The sequence below is a fragment of the Entelurus aequoreus genome, linkage group LG24 (assembly GCF_033978785.1).
Source record: "Entelurus aequoreus isolate RoL-2023_Sb linkage group LG24, RoL_Eaeq_v1.1, whole genome shotgun sequence".
Taxonomy (NCBI): Eukaryota; Metazoa; Chordata; class Actinopteri; order Syngnathiformes; family Syngnathidae; genus Entelurus; species Entelurus aequoreus.
In genome coordinates, this window is record NC_084754.1 from 37,600,906 (window position 1) to 37,619,395 (window position 18,490).

Genomic DNA, 18,490 nt, shown 5'->3' on the forward strand with positions numbered 1-18,490 from the left:
CATATTTTAAACCATAATCTGTACATATATTCAGCAGCTGTTGGAAGCCAGCACTGCTAGGAGACAGGACAGCTAAATCATCCGCATACATAAAATGATTGACCACAGTATTACCAAGTACACATCCGGTTCTACATGTATTGAGCTGTACAGATAGGTCATTCATATACAGATTGAAGAGGGCAGGGGAGAGAATTCCCCCCTGGCGTACCCCATTCCCAACCTTAAATGTTGCTGAGCATTTACCGCCCCATCTGATCTGCATGCTCTGATTAGCATACCAATATGACAGAATTCTGATGATACTATCAGGCACGCCCCTCTCTTTCAGTTTTAAAAACAGTTTCTGATGGTTGACTCTATCAAAGGCTTTCGATGCGTCAATATAGCCAACTAAAACTGAGGAGTTCTTACCTTTATACATATCAATCACTTCTTTCAATGCATAGATACAAAGGTCAGTACCATGCTTAGTTTTAAAACCAAACTGATTGTCAGCAGTGGTAAGAAAAACGCTTAAGCGGTCTAATAAAATTATCTCTATAACTTTAGAAATTATGCTTGCAAGTGCAACAGGCCTGTAATTCTCCATGCTTCCCACCTTACCTGCCTTGTCCTTGATGACCGGCACCAGAGTGACAGCCATCATGGAGTCAGGCAGCAGCCCGTGTGACATCAGGCCTGTAAAACAGATGGAAAGCAGGACCGCTACTCTGGGGCTTGCATGTTTCAGGTGTTCTGCAGTTATATGATCAGGGCCACTGGCTTTGTTATCAGCTAGCTGGGATATTGCCTGCAGCACCGCACTTACAGTGACTCCAACAGCCTCACTGTTGTGGATGCTGTCACACCGCGGTGAGGAGAGTCTTGTCTTGGTTTTTTCTGTCTTGTGATTTGCATGTATTATTTTGAAAAGCATCTCCTCTTGTTTCAGATCACGGGCCCTTCCTCTTGTGTCACCAGTCTGACGTCATCCCTGACCCTTGATTGTTTCCACCTGTTTCCCATTACCCTCATGTTCCATATAAGCCCATCCCTCTCCTTGTTCTGTGCCAGATTGTCTCGATCCTTCGTGCCTGTCTTGCGTCCTAGTTCATGTTCTTGTCTTGCCTCGTCCCACGACCACGTATGTTTATCCAGCGTTTTTCAAGCTGTAATTTTGAGTTAACCTTTTCCTCCCATAGAGCGACCTTTGTTATTTAACCTTTTTCAACCGCAGTGGTGAGTTATGATTTTTCTTTAAATATTTCCTTCCTCAAAGTTTGAGTGATTTTTGTTTATATAAATGTTAGAATAATTGTGAGAGTAGTAAGTTTTGATAGTCCTTTATTTCTTCCTCCGTTTGGAGCGCTTTTTGTCAAAGTTTTTTATAGCAGATTCGTTGCTAGTTATATTTGTCTTATTTTTGTCTATTCCTCCGTTGGAGTGATTTTTGGTTCTTTCCCTTTTTGGAAACGTTTTTTGATATAGTAGAACCTCATAGTGATTGTATATTTTCTGCTCTGGAGGTTAAGAGTTATTTTCAAAATAAAAGCCTTATTTAGAACCTCCCCTCTCTGCATCTGAGTCCCTTCATTCGCCCAAGCCTCACATTACAATCTGGCCAGTATGGACTCAGCAGAGAAAGGACAAATTTCCGCCGCCCTCCAGGATCAGGCAACCCGGCTCTCACGCCAAGAGGATTTCCAGACGGCGATGGCCGAACACATGGCCCGACTAACCACCCAGTTGCAGGAGATGGCCCGGCAACTTCCTTCAACCGCCGCATCGGCACCCGTTCCTGCCCACCTACCGCCTACGTCATTCGCCGGAGCCGGAAGTAAACTGGCACCTCCAGCATCCTATTCAGGTGAAACCGGACAAAGCAAAACATTCATGATAGATTGTTCTATCCATTTTGAATTTAATCCTAACGCCTTCCCCACTGAACGGGCGAAGATCGCTTTTATGATCTCCCACTTGAAGGGTAGAGCCAAGGCATGGGCTTCCGTCGAATGGGATCGAAGTTCAACCATCTGCAACTCCCTCACAGATTTCCAGACGGCACTTCGAATGACATTTGATCCTGTCACAGATAACCGAAAGAAGGCACAGGAGTTGAGCAGACTGAGGCAAGGTCGAGACTCGGTTTGTGACTATGCCATTCGATTCCGCACTCTAGCGGCTGAGAGCGGGTGGAACTCCGCTGCTCTTTATGATACTTTTTTGAAAGGCTTGGCCATACATATTCAAGATCTACTTGTACCACTAGACTTACCAGCTGGGTTGGACGAGCTCATTGCGCTCGCCATTCGTACCGACAACCGACTGACGCAGCTCAGACGACATCGGGGCGCACGAACCACCACTACGGGAGGAGCGGCACAATATCAGATGCATCACGGTCCGGATCTTTACACCGCTTCATCGGAGTCAAGTCACCTAAACCCCCAGGCGGAAGGTGAGGATCCAATGCAGCTGGGGAGAGCGCGGCTGACACCGGAGGAACGTCAGAGACGACAGCTGGAAGGAAGGTGCTTCTACTGCGGAGAGCCGGGCCACCTCGTCGCCACCTGCCCTAAGAAACGACCCATCGGAGTGAGTCAACATATTTCTACCACTCCCATTAAGCGTACCCTCACCAGGATCCAGGTAAAACATCACACAGTCACAAACATTGGGGCGCTTATTGACTCAGGGGCAGACGAGAGTTTGATGGACTGGTCTTTAGCTGCAAAATTAGGGATCAGATCCGAACCGTTAGCTCGACCCATTAGAGCAAAAGCTCTTGATGGGAAGGAATTGTTTATGATTTCCCACGCCACAGAACCAATCCGCATATCCATAGAAAACCATGAGGAAAAGATTCGCTTGTATCTATTCAAAGCCGCCTCACACACATTGATTTTGGGACTACCATGGCTGATTCAACATAACCCCCAGATAGACTGGAGAACAGGAGAAATTAAAGCATGGGGGAAGGACTGTAATAATGACTGTTTTATCGGCGATACCCAAAAGAAAAGTGTAGCGCAACTTAATCTGTTCTCTGCAAACCCCACCACAGAATCCGAGTACCCGGACCTGAACTCGGTACCCCCATGCTACCACCAGCTACGAGAGGTTTTCAGTAAAACCAAAGCCATGTCTCTTCCTCTGCACCGTCCATACGACTGCACCATTGACTTGATCTCAGGGTCCACCATACCCAAAGGTCGCTTGTATTCTGTTTCCGGTGCAGAGAAAGCGGCCATGAAGGAATACCTCACAGCCTCATTAAAAGCGGGGCTGATCCGCCCCTCCTCATCACCAGCGGGTGCTGGATTCTTCTTTGTGGGCAAAAAGGATGGATCCTTGAGACCATGCATCGATTACAGTTCACTCAACGACATCACTATAAAGAACCGGTACCCCCTTCCTCTCATGTCTTCAGTATTCGACCAACTTCAACAATCTAAGGTATTTACAAAACTCGACCTTCGTAATGCCTATCACCTGATCCGTATAAGGTAAGGGGATGAGTGGAAGACTGGTTTTAATACTCCCAGTGGACACTATGAATACCTTGTTATGCCATTTGGACTCACCAACGCACCCGCTATTTTTCAAACTATGATTAATGATGTGCTCAGAGACTTCCTTGATCAATTTGTGTATGTATACCTGGATGATATTTTAATTTATTCACCAGACATTGATACTCACCAAGTGCACGTGACTAGGGTCCTTAAAAGACTATTGGAAAACCAGTTATATGTCAAAGCAGAGAAAAGTGAATTTCATGTTAACACTATTTCCTTCTTGGGTTTTATAGTAGCTCCAGGAAAGGTCCAGATGGATCCGGCTAAGATAAGTGCTGTCACCGACTGGCCTACTCCCGATAGTCGCAAAAGGGTTCAGCAATTCTTAGGATTTGCTAATTTCTATAGGCGTTTTATAAGGGGTTTTAGTGCTATAGCGGCCCCTCTCCATGCCCTCACTTCTACTCAGGTACAATTTCGATGGACTCCAGAAGCTGAAAGTGCATTCCAGAACCTCAAGCAGCGTTTTACGTCGGCCCCGATTCTCACCATGCCAGACCCACAACGCCAGTTCGTGGTAGAAGTGGATGCCTCCAACGAAGGAGTCGGAGCCGTCCTATCCCAACGAGCTGAGAAGGATGGCAAGATGCACCCCTGTGCCTTCTTATCCAAACGTTTATCCAAAGCTGAGAGGAACTATGACGTCGGCAACCGTGAGTTGTTGGCCGTCAAACTTGCCCTTGAAGAGTGGAGACACTGGCTTGAGGGGGCCGATCTTCCGTTCATTGTCTGGACAGACCATAAAAATCTAGAATACATAAAGAAAGCAAAAAGACTTAACTCTCGCCAGGCCAGGTGGGCACTCTTTTTTAACCGCTTCTCTTTCTCTCTATCTTACAGGTTGGGGTCCCAAAACGTCAAGCCAGACATCCTGTCTAGACGCTTCGACCCCGAGCTTGTTGCCAAGGAACCAGAATCTATCCTTCCACTGTCCCGTGTGGTTGGAGTGGTTACCTGGCAAATAGAAGATGAGGTGAAGCAGGCAAATGGTGGAACCCCGCCACCTAGTGGGTGCCCAGGTAATCGCTTGTTTGTTCCGACTGGGTTGCGCTCACAGGTGATCCATTGGGCTCACACCTCCCTGCTTTCATGCCACCCGGGAGTTCGGAGAACGATGTTCGCCATCTCCCGGCGATTTTGGTGGCCATCCATGGAGCCGGAGGTTCGGGAGTACGTGGAGGCATGTTCGGTCTGTGCCCGGAACAAAACATCATCCGGGTCTCGTATGGGTCTACTGCAGCCCCTACCTATTCCCTCCAGACCGTGGTCCGACATATCCATGGACTTCGTCACGGGGCTCTCGGTCTCTCAAGGTAACACCACCATCCTAACAGTGGTAGACCGTTTCACCAAAATGGTGAGATTCATTGCCTTGCCTAAGCTGCCTTCCGCCAAGGAGACGGCAGAAATCATGATGGACAATGTGTTCAAGATTCATGGCTTCCCGAAAGACATTGTCTCTGACCGGGGGCCCCAGTTTGTATCACGGTTTTGGAGGGATTTCTGCAGACTCATAGGAGCTAAGGCCAGCCTGACCTCAGGCTATCACCCGGAGGCCAAGGGCCAGACCGAACGCCTCAACCAGATACTGGAAACCAACCTCCGGTGCCTGGTGTTCCAGAATCCCTCTACATGGAGCAAACACCTGGTCTGGGTTGAGTATGCGCACAATTCATTACCTACATCGGCCACAGGGTTCTCTCCGTTCAAAAGTGCTTATGGTTTCCAACCTCCAGTCTTTCCAGACAATGAGCCGGAAGTATCGGTCCCCTCGGCACATGCCCTGGTCCGACGTTGCCGACGCATCTGGGCAGCAGCTCGTCTGGTGCTGATCCGACAGAGAGACCGGATGAAGAAGACTGCAGATCGAAAGAGGAGACCCGGCATATCAGCCAGGGCATAGAGTTTGGCTCTCGACCAAGGACATGCGACTCAAGGTACCCTCCAAGAAGTTAACACCCCGATTCATAGGTCCATACCCTATCACCAGAGTCATCGGACCCTCTGCTGTACGACTCCGTCTGCCCCGGTCTCTGCGAGTATACCCAACCTTCCACGTCAGCCGAGTGAAACCGGTTAAAGTAAGCCCGTTGGTTCCAAAAACCACGTCCCCTCCGCCACCCGAGATGATTGAGGGCGGTCCTGTTTACAAAGTAAAGAAGTTGTTAGCAGTTCGCAGCAGGGGCCGGGGCAGACAGTATCTGGTGGACTGGGAAGGATATGGACCGGAAGAGAGACAGTGGGTGCCTTCTCGGCACATTGTGGACTCCACCCTCATTGAGGACTTCCAGGTGTCGGCCCTAAAGGGAGGGGTACTGTCACGCCGCGGTGAGGAGAGTCTTGTCTTGGTTTTTTCTGTCTTGTGATTTGCATGTATTATTTTGAAAAGCATCTCCTCTTGTTTCAGATCACGGGCCCTTCCTCTTGTGTCACCAGTCTGACGTCATCCCTGACCCTTGATTGTTTCCACCTGTTTCCCATTACCCTCATGTTCCATATAAGCCCATCCCTCTCCTTGTTCTGTGCCAGATTGTCTCGATCCTTCGTGCCTGTCTTGCGTCCTAGTTCATGTTCTTGTCTTGCCTCGTCCCACGACCACGTATGTTTATCCAGCGTTTTTCAAGCTGTAATTTTGAGTTAACCTTTTCCTCCCATAGAGCGACCTTTGTTATTTAACCTTTTTCAACCGCAGTGGTGAGTTATGATTTTTCTTTAAATATTTCCTTCCTCAAAGTTTGAGTGATTTTTGTTTATATAAATGTTAGAATAATTGTGAGAGTAGTAAGTTTTGATAGTCCTTTATTTCTTCCTCCGTTTGGAGCGCTTTTTGTCAAAGTTTTTTATAGCAGATTCGTTGCTAGTTATATTTGTCTTATTTTTGTCTATTCCTCCGTTGGAGTGATTTTTGGTTCTTTCCCTTTTTGGAAACGTTTTTTGATATAGTAGAACCTCATAGTGATTGTATATTTTCTGCTCTGGAGGTTAAGAGTTATTTTCAAAATAAAAGCCTTATTTAGAACCTCCCCTCTCTGCATCTGAGTCCCTTCATTCGCCCAAGCCTGACAGATGCTGCCTATAACAAAGGGCTCACTTTTAACACAATTAAAAAGTGCAGAATAGTGCAGCCTCCATTTCTCAGCTATGTTATCAGCTCCAGCTACACCCTCAATTGTGCATTTGTCTCCACATTCATTAAGCACTTTGAGACAGGATTTTATATTATTACTGTCCTTCTGGGGCAGCACGGTGGAAGAGGGGTTAGTGCGTCTGCCTCACAATACGAAGGTCCTGAGTAGTCGTGAGTTCAATCCCGGCCTCGGGATCTTTCTGTGTGGAGTTTGCATGTTCTCCCCGTGACTGCGTGGGTTCCCTCCGGGTACTCCGGCTTCCTCCCACCTCCAAAGACATGCACCTGGGGATAGGTTGATTGGCAACACTAAATTGGCCCTAGTGTGTGAATGTGAGTGTGAATGTTGTCTGTCTATCTGTGTTGGCCCTGCGATGAGGTGGCGACTTGTCCAGGGTGTACCCCGCCTTCCGCCCGATTGTAGCTGAGATAGGCTCCAGCGCCCCCCACGACCCCGAAGGGAATAAGCGGTAGAAAATGGATGGATACTGTCCTTCTGGACACCTTTACAAGCTACATACCGCTGTTTGGTGTTGGGACACAACTCGAACAGTAGCTTTTTGGATGACTCAATCCACTCAGAATCAAAGTTGGTAGAGGCAATCAGAATAAGCTCCTCCTGAGCCAGAGTTTTGATTTTCACTGAAAGGAAATTAAGGAGTTCATCCTCAACAATAACTCGGCCATCAAGAGTCCTGTATATCTCTGCATTTTTTCGAACTGGGGTTTTTTGCTCCCGATAGGAGCCTGCCATCTATCCTGCCTAGCCTGCTAGCTGGCAAGCTATCCGGCTCACAAACAAAACAACAACAACAACAAAAAAAGAAAGTCAAAATAAACATAGGATATGCTGGTTTTGCACAAAGTTACCAATCAACTCGACGGTTTCGAGTTGAAACCGACGGACGTCCCTTCAACAGGAAGTGTAACACAAACCGGAAGTGAAACCATAACCCTTTACAATTTCAAATGGAAGAAGATCAACATATTTAAACACACAAATAAAAATAAAATGGCTCTTATGAAGCCAGAACAATACTTAGTATTTATTCGGCCAAGAAAGGATTTTAGGTCTATTTATTTTAGTTAGTAAAATTTTAAATATACAACTTGGATAATAACATTTAAGTGAGTAATAATTACTTTTTGAGCACATTTAACAATACAACGGTAATAATGATTACCGCAAACATTACTTTATTTAGCCATTTTGTTTATTTGTTGGTTGTATATGTGAGGGGCCCCCAGCCCCTCCTTAACAGAGTCAGAAACTATTTTTTTGATTTTGGTTGTGAGTTTATATTCAAGTGCAACATTTTTTTGTTTTTTAACTTGGTTTTTAAAAGTTTGCATTTCAATTACAATGTTAAAATATAGGAGAAATACAAGTTAATTGCACTTGAAAGGGTATACTTTCATTATTGTTTTGTATTGTCATGACGTCAGTGGTTCATTTGGTCTCAAAACAACACTGGCAGGGCAGCACGGTGGCAGAGGGGTTAGTGCGTCTGCCTCACAATACGAAGGTCCTGAGTAGTCTTGGGTTCAATCCCGGGCTCGGGATCTTTCTGTGTGGAGTTTGCATGTTCTCCCCGTGACTGCGTGGGTTCCCTCCGGGTACTCCGGCTTCCTCCCACCTCCAAAGACATGCACCTGGGGATAAGTTGATTGGCAACACTAAATTGGCCCTAGTGTGTGAATGTGAGTGTGAATGTTGTCTGTCTATCTGTGTTGGCCCTGCGATGAGGTGGCGACTTGTCCAGGGTGTACCCCGCCTTCCGCCCAGATGCAGCTGAGATAGGCTCCAGCGCCCCCCGCGACCCCATTGGGAATAAGCGGTAGAAAATGGATGGATGGACAACACTGGCAATACTATCGTTTATCGGCAATAATTTGTAGGTCAATATACCGTCAAGCAAAATCGGTCCAGGCCTAACTATAACATTACACACAGTTTGAACAGTAACACTGTGTTTGAATATAGGAAAATAAAAGACTACTTGAATCAAGTGATTCTTTGGCATAAACATAAACATATTTAAACACAAAAATGAAAATAATATGGCTCTTATGAAGCCAGAACAATATTTAATATTTATTCGGCCAAGAAAGTATATTAGGTCTATTTATTTTAGTTATTAAAATTAAAAAAATGCAACTTGGTTAATAAAATGTAAGTGAGTAATAATTACGTTTTGAGCACATTCAACAATACCACAATAATAAAAAGAGCGATCATTGTGGTCAACATTACTTTATTTAGCCATTTTGTTTATTTGTTGGTTGTATATTTGAGGGGCCCCCACCTCCTCCTTAACAGAGACAGAACCTATTTTTTGATTTTGGTTGTGAGTTTATATTTAAGTGCAACATTTTGATTTGTTTTTTAACTTGGTTTTTAAAAGTTTACATCTCAATTACAATGTTAAAATATAGGAGTTGATTACACTTGAAAGGGTATACTTTCATTATTGTTTTGTATTGTCATGACATCAGTGGTTCATTTGGTCTCAAAACAACGGCCACACTATCAAAAATCGGTCCAGGCCTAACTGTAACATTACACGCAGTTTGAACTGTAACACTGTGTTTGAATTAGTGTTGTCCCGATACCAATATTTTGGTACCGGTACCAAAATGTATTTCGATACTTTTCTAAATAAAGGGGACCACAAAAAATTGCATTATTGGCTTTATTTTAACAAAATTTTTTAGGGTACATTAAACATGTTTATTATTGCAATTTTGTCCTTAAATAAAATAGTAAACATACTAGACAACTTGTCTTTTAGTAGTAAGTAAGCAAACAAAGGCTCCTAATTAGTCTGCTGACATATGCAGTAACATATTGTGTTATTTACCGTATTTTTCGGAGTATAAGTCGCTCCGGAGTATACGTCGCACCGGCCGAAAATGCATAATAAAGAAGAAAAAAACACATATAAGTCGCACTGGAGTATAAGTCACATTTTTGGGGGGAAATTTATTTGATAAAACCCAACACCAAGAATAGACATTTGAAAGGCAATTTAAAATAAATAAAGAATAGTGAACAACAGGCTGAATAACTGTACGTTATATGAGGCATAAATTACCAACTGAGAACGTGCCTGGTATGTTGACGTAACATATTATGGTAAGAGTCATTCAAATAACTATAACATATAGAACATGCTATACGTTTACCAAACAATCTGTCACTCCTAATCGCTAAATCCCATGAAATCTTATACGTCTAGTCTCTTACGTGAATGAGCTAAATAATATTATTTGATATTTTACGGTAATGTGTTAATAATTTCACACATAAGTCGCTCCTGAGTATAAGTTGCACCCCCGGCCAAAGTATGAAAAAAAACTGCGACTTATAGTCCGAAAAATACGGTATCTACCTATTATATTGACAACATTATTAAGGACAAGCGGTAGAGAATGAATTATCTAGTTGTTCATTTACTGTTAATATCTGCTTACTTTCTCTTTTAACATGTTCTATCTACACTTCTGTTAAAATGTAATAATCACTTATTCTTCTGTTGTTTGGATGCTTTACATTAGTTTTGGATGATACCACAAATTTAGGTATCAATCCGATACCAAGTAGTTACAGGATCATACATTGGTCACATTCAAAGTCCTCATGTGTCCAGGGACGCATTTTCTAAGTTGGAGTCTGCGTAAAAGACCTCAACGGTGGAGTGGGCGGATGATGGTTGCATAGAAGCTCCACAACGGTCACAAAGGCGGAAGAAGGCTGCAGCAAAGATGGGCCCCCAATTGTCTTGGTCTCCATGCCGTTGGACCCTGGCCTTCTCTTTGCCAAGGACAGTGTGGTGGCTGTCTGTGCACCAGTCTCCCCACTTTAAAAGATTCCACGCACAGGCGTTCTCCTGAAGGCAGTCCCACCAACAGGAGGACAATCATACTCATTTCGAGTGATCGCCGACGACGATTTCCTGAGTTTATAAACATAGTATAAATTTAAAAAAACAAAAAAAGATTTTGTGATGCTAAACATATCGATGTAATCATAGTATCAACTAGATACGCTCCTGTACTTGGTATCATTACAGTGGATGGCGTTTGTCTAAATTTTGACGTGGTGAGCTACGGTGTGTGGTGAAGCATGTTTAGCTATTCCTTATCCTTGTAATGATACTTGAAAGAAACTTAATATTATTGTTGCCATGGAGGCGACGATTAGTGATTTAGAAGTAGCTAACACTGCAGACTGGGGCTGGAATTTAGCTGCTAGCTAGCTAGCCATGTCTTAAAGGCCTACTGAAACCCACTACTACCGACCACGCAGTCTGATAGTTTATATATCAATGATGAAATCTTAACATTATAACACATGCCAATACGGCCGGGTTAACTTATAAAGTGACATTTTAAATTTGCCGCTAAACTTCCGGTTCGAAACGCCTCTGAGGATGACATATGCGCGTGACGTAGCCCGGGGAACACGGGTATGCCTTCCACATTGAAGCCAATACGAAAAAGCTCTGTTTTCATTTCATAATTCCACAGTATTCTGGACATCTGTGTTCGTGAATCTGTTGCAATCATGTTCATTGCATTATGGAAAAAGAAGCTGAGCAAGCAAAGAAGAAAGTTGTCGGTGCGAAATGGATGTATTTTTCGAACGTAGTCAGCAACAACAGTACACAGCCGGCGCTTCTTTGTTTACATTCCCGAAAGATGCAGTCAAGATGGAAGAACTCGGATAACAGAGACTCTAACCAGGAGGACTTTTGACTTCGATACACAGACGCCTGTAGAGAACTGGGACAACACAGACTCTTACCAGGATTACTTTGATTTGGATGACAAAGACGCAGACGTGCTACTGTGAGTATGCAGCTTTGGCTTCTAAACATTTGATCGCTTGACCGTATGTGCGCACCTTTTTTTTGCGTATGTACGTAACTTTTTTAAAATATATAAGCTTTATGAACCTTGGGTTAGGTGAACGGTCTTTTGGGCTGAGTGATTGTGTGTGTTGATCAGGTGTTTGAATTGTATTGGCGTGTTCTATGGAGCTAGGAGCTAGCATAGGAGCTAGCATAACAAACACGCAGGTGTTTTTATGCAGGATTAATTTGTGGCATATTAAATATAAGCCTGGTTGTGTTGTGGCTAATGGAGTATATATATGTCTTGTGTTTATTTACTGTTGTAGTCATTCCCAGCTGAATATCAGGTCACCCCCGGCTCTCACAGCATCTTCCCTATCTGAATAGCTTCAACTCCCCACTAGTCCTTCACTTGCACTTTACTCATCCACAAATCTTTCATCCTCGCTCAAATTAATGGGGAAATTGTCGCTTTCTCGGTCCGAATCTCTCTCACTTCATGCGGCCATCATTGTAAACAATAGGGAACTTTGCGTATATGTTCAACTGACTACGTCACGCTACTTCCGGTAGGGGCAAGCCTTTTTTTTATCAGATACCAAAAGTTGCAATCTTTATCGTCGTTGTTCTATACTAAATCCTTTCAGCAAAAATATGGCAATATCGCAAAATGATCAAGTATGACACATAGAATAGATCTGCTATCCCCGTTTAAATAAAAAAAATTCATTTCAGTAGGCCTTTAAAGCACCTCTTCCTGAGGGCGTTTCAGTGTTATAAATTCACCTTTATCTTTACTTTTTAAGCCAAAATGCGTCCGTTCTCCCTTTTCTGTCTACACACTGTGTCTGCTTGTAAGTACTCTGTGATTGTGCGCTGCCGAACATGCTCCTCTGCTCGTAAAACCCGCAAAGTCACCACGTGACTACGACGGGGGGGCCTGTACTTTTTAGGGGCGATATAGTCCCGAATATGATTCCTTAGTATCGCGGTGCCATACAACCCTAATAGATTTTATTTGTAAAAAAAAAATAAAAAATAAAAAATGCACTGAGTAAACAACCTCAAAGTGCTACAGTGTATTACTTTTTTTTTTTTTTTAAAGATTAAAATAATAAAATAAAAATAAAAACTAGAACAGAAGAACAAAACTAGTATGCATTAGGGCTGCAACAACTAATCGATTAAATCGATTAAAATTGATTATAAAAATAGTTGCCGATTAATTTAGTCATCAATTTGTTGGATCAATGCTATGCGCATGCGCAGAGGCTTTTTTTTTTGTAAATTTATTTGTATTTTTATTTTTTTTAATAAACCTTTATTTATAAACTGCAACATTTACAAACAGTTGAGAAACAATAATCAAAATAAGTATGGTGCCAGTATGCTGTTTTTTTCAATAAAATACTGGATAGGATAGAAATGTAGTTTGTCTCTTTTATCCGATTATTAATCGATTAATCAAAGTAATAATCGACAGATTAATCAATTATCAAATTAATCGTTAGTTGCAGCTCTAGTATGCATATATCTAAAAAAAAAAGGCTTTTTTTAAAAAGAAGGGTTTTTAAGTCTTTTTTAAAAGCATCCAAGTCTGTGGTGCCCTCAGGTGGTCAGGGAGAGCGTTCCACAGACTGGGAGCGGCGGAGCAGAAAGCCCTAGTTTGAATATGGGAAAATAAAAGACTGTACATGAATCAAGTGATTCTTTGGCCTACCACTAGATGGAGGCCACGTACCACTTGTGGTGCACGTACCACAGTTTGAGAATCCCCGCTCTACAAAGTTTCACGGGAACTGGTTTTGTATTTTTTGTGTGATGCTGCCAACTGTTGATGTTGTATTAGTTAGAAGCACAACGTGGCTGCAGTTAAAACAACAAGGCTAAGACTTCTGCACAGTTGTTTGTATTTGACACATTCCGGGGCGTTACCGCGCATGACTTACCAAAGAGCTGTCGGTGGAAGATGAACTTCCCGGCCAGAAGGCCGAGGAAAATGGCCACGATCCAGCTCATCACCTTGAGGACGCTCCAGCCACCCCCGGGGTACTTGTTGAAGAGGAAGGAGAAGCAGTGGCCCACCACCGCTATGCGCGCCTCCGTCTGACTATGGGACACGGGGTCCTCGGCGAAGAGGAGGAAGTTGAAGAAGATGACCAGGTAGGCCACCAGGATGCGCGACCACGGGTGCTGGAAGTAGTAGCGGCAGCGGCATTGTATCTCCATCCTGCCCGGCGCCGCCCCCCGCCACCGCCACACCTGGGAGGCAGAGAGAGCATCTCGCAGTCAGATTAGTGACATCACAAACAGCGGATTAGAGCGGTGGGGGTAACATCGCTCAGTGTGAGATTACAGGAGTTCTGTTGAGGTTTGGATCAGGATTACGCTAAATTCAGACAGATAAGCGAGAGCGACGGTGCCGAGGATGCGGATCACATACTTGTGAGTTCTGTGGCGCCCTCACAAGCTGATGCAGTGTGGTTGTATTTAAACATGCCCCGCCCCCTCTCGCACCACTACTCTGATTTCTAAAAATAACTCGGGCTGAAAGTGCAGACGTGGTGTCACATTTGGGATATTCATTGAACATTTAAAGCAGTGGTGTCAAACGTATGGCCCGAGGGCCGGATCAGGCCCGCGAACAGGTTTTATCCGGCCCGCGGGATGAGTTTGCCAAGTATAAAAATGTACCTGAAATTTTTGAATGAAAGAAACAGCTGTTCTAAATGTGTCCACTGGATGTCGCAATAGCAATTCTTTGTATCTTTCTAGATGATGCTACATATGTACAAAATAAACCACATGATGTCAGTACATCAGTCGAGAAAAATGAGCAAACTACATAAATAACATCCTGTAATTTGATTTTGATATACATTTTTTATCTTGATAAATTGAAAATTAACACCAATTAGTTGACTGATGAACATTATCACATCATTTATTCAGAAATTATAAATAACGACAAATAAGGATAGAATACTATTAACCACAATATGTAAGTGTAAAAAAAAAACCAACAACATTATGATTTGTACATTTTCAGAAAGTGCTTGTTCTATTTTTAAACTAAGAATACAATCTGAAGTTGTCTTTATTTTTAAGTTATCGTGCCGTGATTTTACCAGTCCGGCCCACTTGGGAGTAGATTTTCTCAAAGTGGCCCCCCATCTAAAATGAGTTTGACACCCCTGATTTAAAGGTTTCCCATCAGTTTTAAATGAGTATCTCTGTAAAGAATCTGGGTATTATCTTCCACCCAACTCTCTCGTTTGAGTCACACATTAAGAGTGTTACTAAAACGGCCTTCTTTCATCTCCGTAATATCGCTAAAATTCGTTCCATTTTGTCCACTAACGACGCTGAGATCATTATTCAGGTGTTCGTTACGTCTCGTCTCGATTACTGTAACCTATTAATTTCGGGTCTCCCTATGTCTAGCATTAAAAGATTACAGTTGGTACAAAATGCGGCTGCTAGACTTTTGACAAGAACAAGAAAGTTTGATCATATTACGCCTATACTGTATACCGTATTTTTCGGAGTATAAGTTGCTCCGGAGTATAAGTCGCACCGGCCGAAAATGCATAATAAAGAAGGAAAAAAACATATATAAGTCGCACTAGAGTATAAGTCGCATATTTTGGGGAAATTTATTTGATAAAACCCAACACCAAGAATAGACATTTGAAAGGCAATTTAAAATAAATAAAGAATAGTGAACAACAGGCTGAATAAGTGTATGTTATATGACGCATAAATAATCAACTGAGAACGTGCCTGGTATGTTAACGTAACATATTATGGTAAGAGTCATTCAAATAACTATAACATATAGAACAGTGGTTCTTAACCTGGGTTCGATGGAACCCTAGGGGTTCGGTGAGTCGGCCTCAGGGGTTCTGCGGAGGTCAAGACACACCCGACTCATCGTGTAAATAAAAACTTCTCCCTATCGGCGTATGACGGGTACGGCAACAGCAGAAGTCAGACTGATTTGCAGGTGTGTAATTTGTTGTGAGTTTATGCACTGTGTTGGTTTTGTTGTTTGAACAAGGTGATGTTCATGCACGGTTCATTTTGTGCACCAGTAAAAAAACATGGTAACACTTTAGTATGGGGAACATATTCACCATTAATTAGTTGCTTATTAACATGCAAATTAGTAACATATTGGCTCTTAACTAGTCATTATTAAGTACTTATTAATGCCTTATTCGGCATGGCCTTATTATAACCCTAACCCTCTAATCCTGGCCCTAACCCTAACCCTAACCAAATAACTCAAAATTAAGTCTTTGTTACTTAGAATATGTTCCCCATACGAAAGTGTTACCAAAAACATATAACTTTGTCTTGAATTTGAAGAAAAATTTTTTTTTTATTTTTCACTAAAGAAGGGTTCGGTGAATGCGCATATGAAACTGGTGGGGTTCGGTACCTCCAACAAGGTTAAGAACCACTGATATAGAACATGCTATATGTTTACCAAACAATCTGTCACTCCTAATCGCTAAATCCCATGAAATCTTATACGTCTAGTCTCTTACGTGAATGAGCTAAATAATATTATTTGATATTTTACGGTAATGTGTTAATAATTTCACACATAAGTCGCTCCTGAGGATAAGTCGCACCCCCGGCCAAACTATGAAAAAAACTGCGACTTATAGTCAGAAAAATACGGTATACCTTTATATACCTATATACATATATACCTATATACACTACCGTTCAAAAGTTTGGGGTCACATTGAAATGTCCTTATTTTGGAAGGAAAAGCACTGTACTTTTCAATGAAGATAACTTTAAACTAGTCTTAACTTTAAAGAAATACACTCTATACATTGCTAATGTGGTAAATGACTATTCTAGCTGCAAATGTCTGGTTTTTGGTGCAATATCTACATAGGTGTATAGAGGCCCATTTCCAGCAACTATCACTCCAGTGTTCTAATGGTACAATGTGTTTGCTCATTGGCTCAGAAGACTAATTGATGATTAGAAAACCCTTGTGCAATCATGTTCACACATCTGAAAACAGTTTAGTTCGTTACAGAAGCTACAAAACTGACCTTCCTTTGAGCAGATTGAGTTTCTGGAGCATCACATTTGTGGGGTCAATTAAACGCTCAAAATGGCCAGAAAAAGAGAACTTTCATCTGAAACTCGACAGTCTATTCTTGTTCTTAGAAATTAAGGCTATTCCACAAAATTGTTTGGGTGACCCCAAACTTTTGAACGGTAGTGTATATACCTATACTGGCTCACCTGCACTGGCTTCCTGTGCACTTAAGATGTGACTTTAAGGTTTTACTACTTACGTATAAAATACTACACGGTCTAGCTCCATCCTATCTTGCCGATTGTATTGTACCATATGTCCCGGCAAGAAATCTGCGTTCAAAGAACTCCGGCTTATTAGTGATTCCCAGAGCCCAAGACACACCCGACTCATCGTTTAAATAAAAACTTCTCCTTATCGGCGTATTATGGATACCCCCAAACAATGTTACCTCTAATTTTCCATCTGATTTGCAGCTGTGTCATTTGTTGTGAGTCCATGCACTGTGTTGGTTTTGTTCTTTGAACAAGGTGATGTTCATGCACGGTTCATTTTGTGCACCAGTAAAAAAAAACATATAACTTTGTCTTGAATTTGGAAAAAAAAACATGTTATTTTTCACTAAAGAAGGGTTCGGTATTTTAGACCATTGATTGATTGATTGATTGAGACTTTTATTAGTAGGTTGCACAGTGAAGTACATATTCCGTACAATTGACCACTAAATGGTAACACCCGAATATGTTTTTCAACTTGTTTAAGTCGGGGTCCACTTAAATTGATTCATGATACAGATATATACTATCATATATACTATCATCATAATACAGTCATCACACAAGATAATCACAATGAATTATTTACATTATTTACAATATTTACAGTAGGATATGGACATCAAGTAGTGGACATAGAGAGAGAGAGGGAGAGAGCAGAAGGCATAAGAAAAAGTATCTGCATTTGATTGTTTACATTTGATTGTTAGCAATCCGGGGAGGGTGTTAGTTTAGGGTTGTAGCTGCCTGGAGGTGAACTTTTATTGCGGTTTTGAAGGAGGATAGAGATGCCCTTTCTTTTATACCTGTTGGGAGCGCATTCCACATTGATGTGGCATAGAAAGAGAATGAGTTAAAGGCCTACTGAAACCCACTACTACCGACCACGCAGTCTGATAGTTTATATATCAATGATGAAATCTTAACATTATAACACATGCCAATACGGCCGGGTTAACTTATAAAGTGACATTTTAAATTTGCCGCTAAACTTCCGGTTCGAAACGCCTCTGAGGATGACGTATGCGCGTGACGTAAACCGGCGAACACGGGTATGCCTTCCACATTGAAGCCAATACGAAAAAGCTCTGTTTTCATTTCATAATTCCACAGTATTCTGGACATCTGTGTTCGTGAATCTGTTTCAATCATGTTCATTGCATTATGGAGAAGGAAGCCGAGCAAGCAAAGAAGAAAGTTGTCGGTGCGAAATGGACGTATTTTTCGAACGTAGTCAGCCACAACAGTACACAGCCGGCGCTTCTTTGTTTACATTCCCGAAAGATGCAGTCAAGATGGAAGAACTCGGATAACAGAGACTCTAACCAGGAGGACTTTTGACTTGGATACACAGACGCCTGTAGAGAACTGGGACAACACAGACTCTTACCAGGATTACTTTGATTTGGATGACAAAGACGCAGACGTGCTACTGTGAGTATGCAGCTTTGGCTTTTTTTTGCGTATGTACGTAACTTTTTTAAAATATATAAGCTTTATGAACCTTGGGTTAGGTGAACGGTCTTTTGGGCTGAGTGATTGTGTGTGTTGATCATGTGTTTGAATTGTATTGGCGTGTTCTATGGAGCTAGGAGCTAGCAGAG

General features: G+C 42.4%; 1 protein-coding gene across 1 annotated transcript in view; it reads right to left on the reverse strand.

The window, feature by feature from the left end:
- The window catches only part of tmem117 (transmembrane protein 117), a 170,143-nt gene that overhangs the window by 137,766 nt on the left and 13,887 nt on the right, over positions 1-18,490 (reverse strand). The window contains exon 2 of the mRNA XM_062035543.1: positions 13,493-13,805. Coding sequence (XP_061891527.1) covers positions 13,493-13,805 — 313 coding nt within the window. The remainder of the gene's footprint in view (positions 1-13,492; positions 13,806-18,490) is intronic.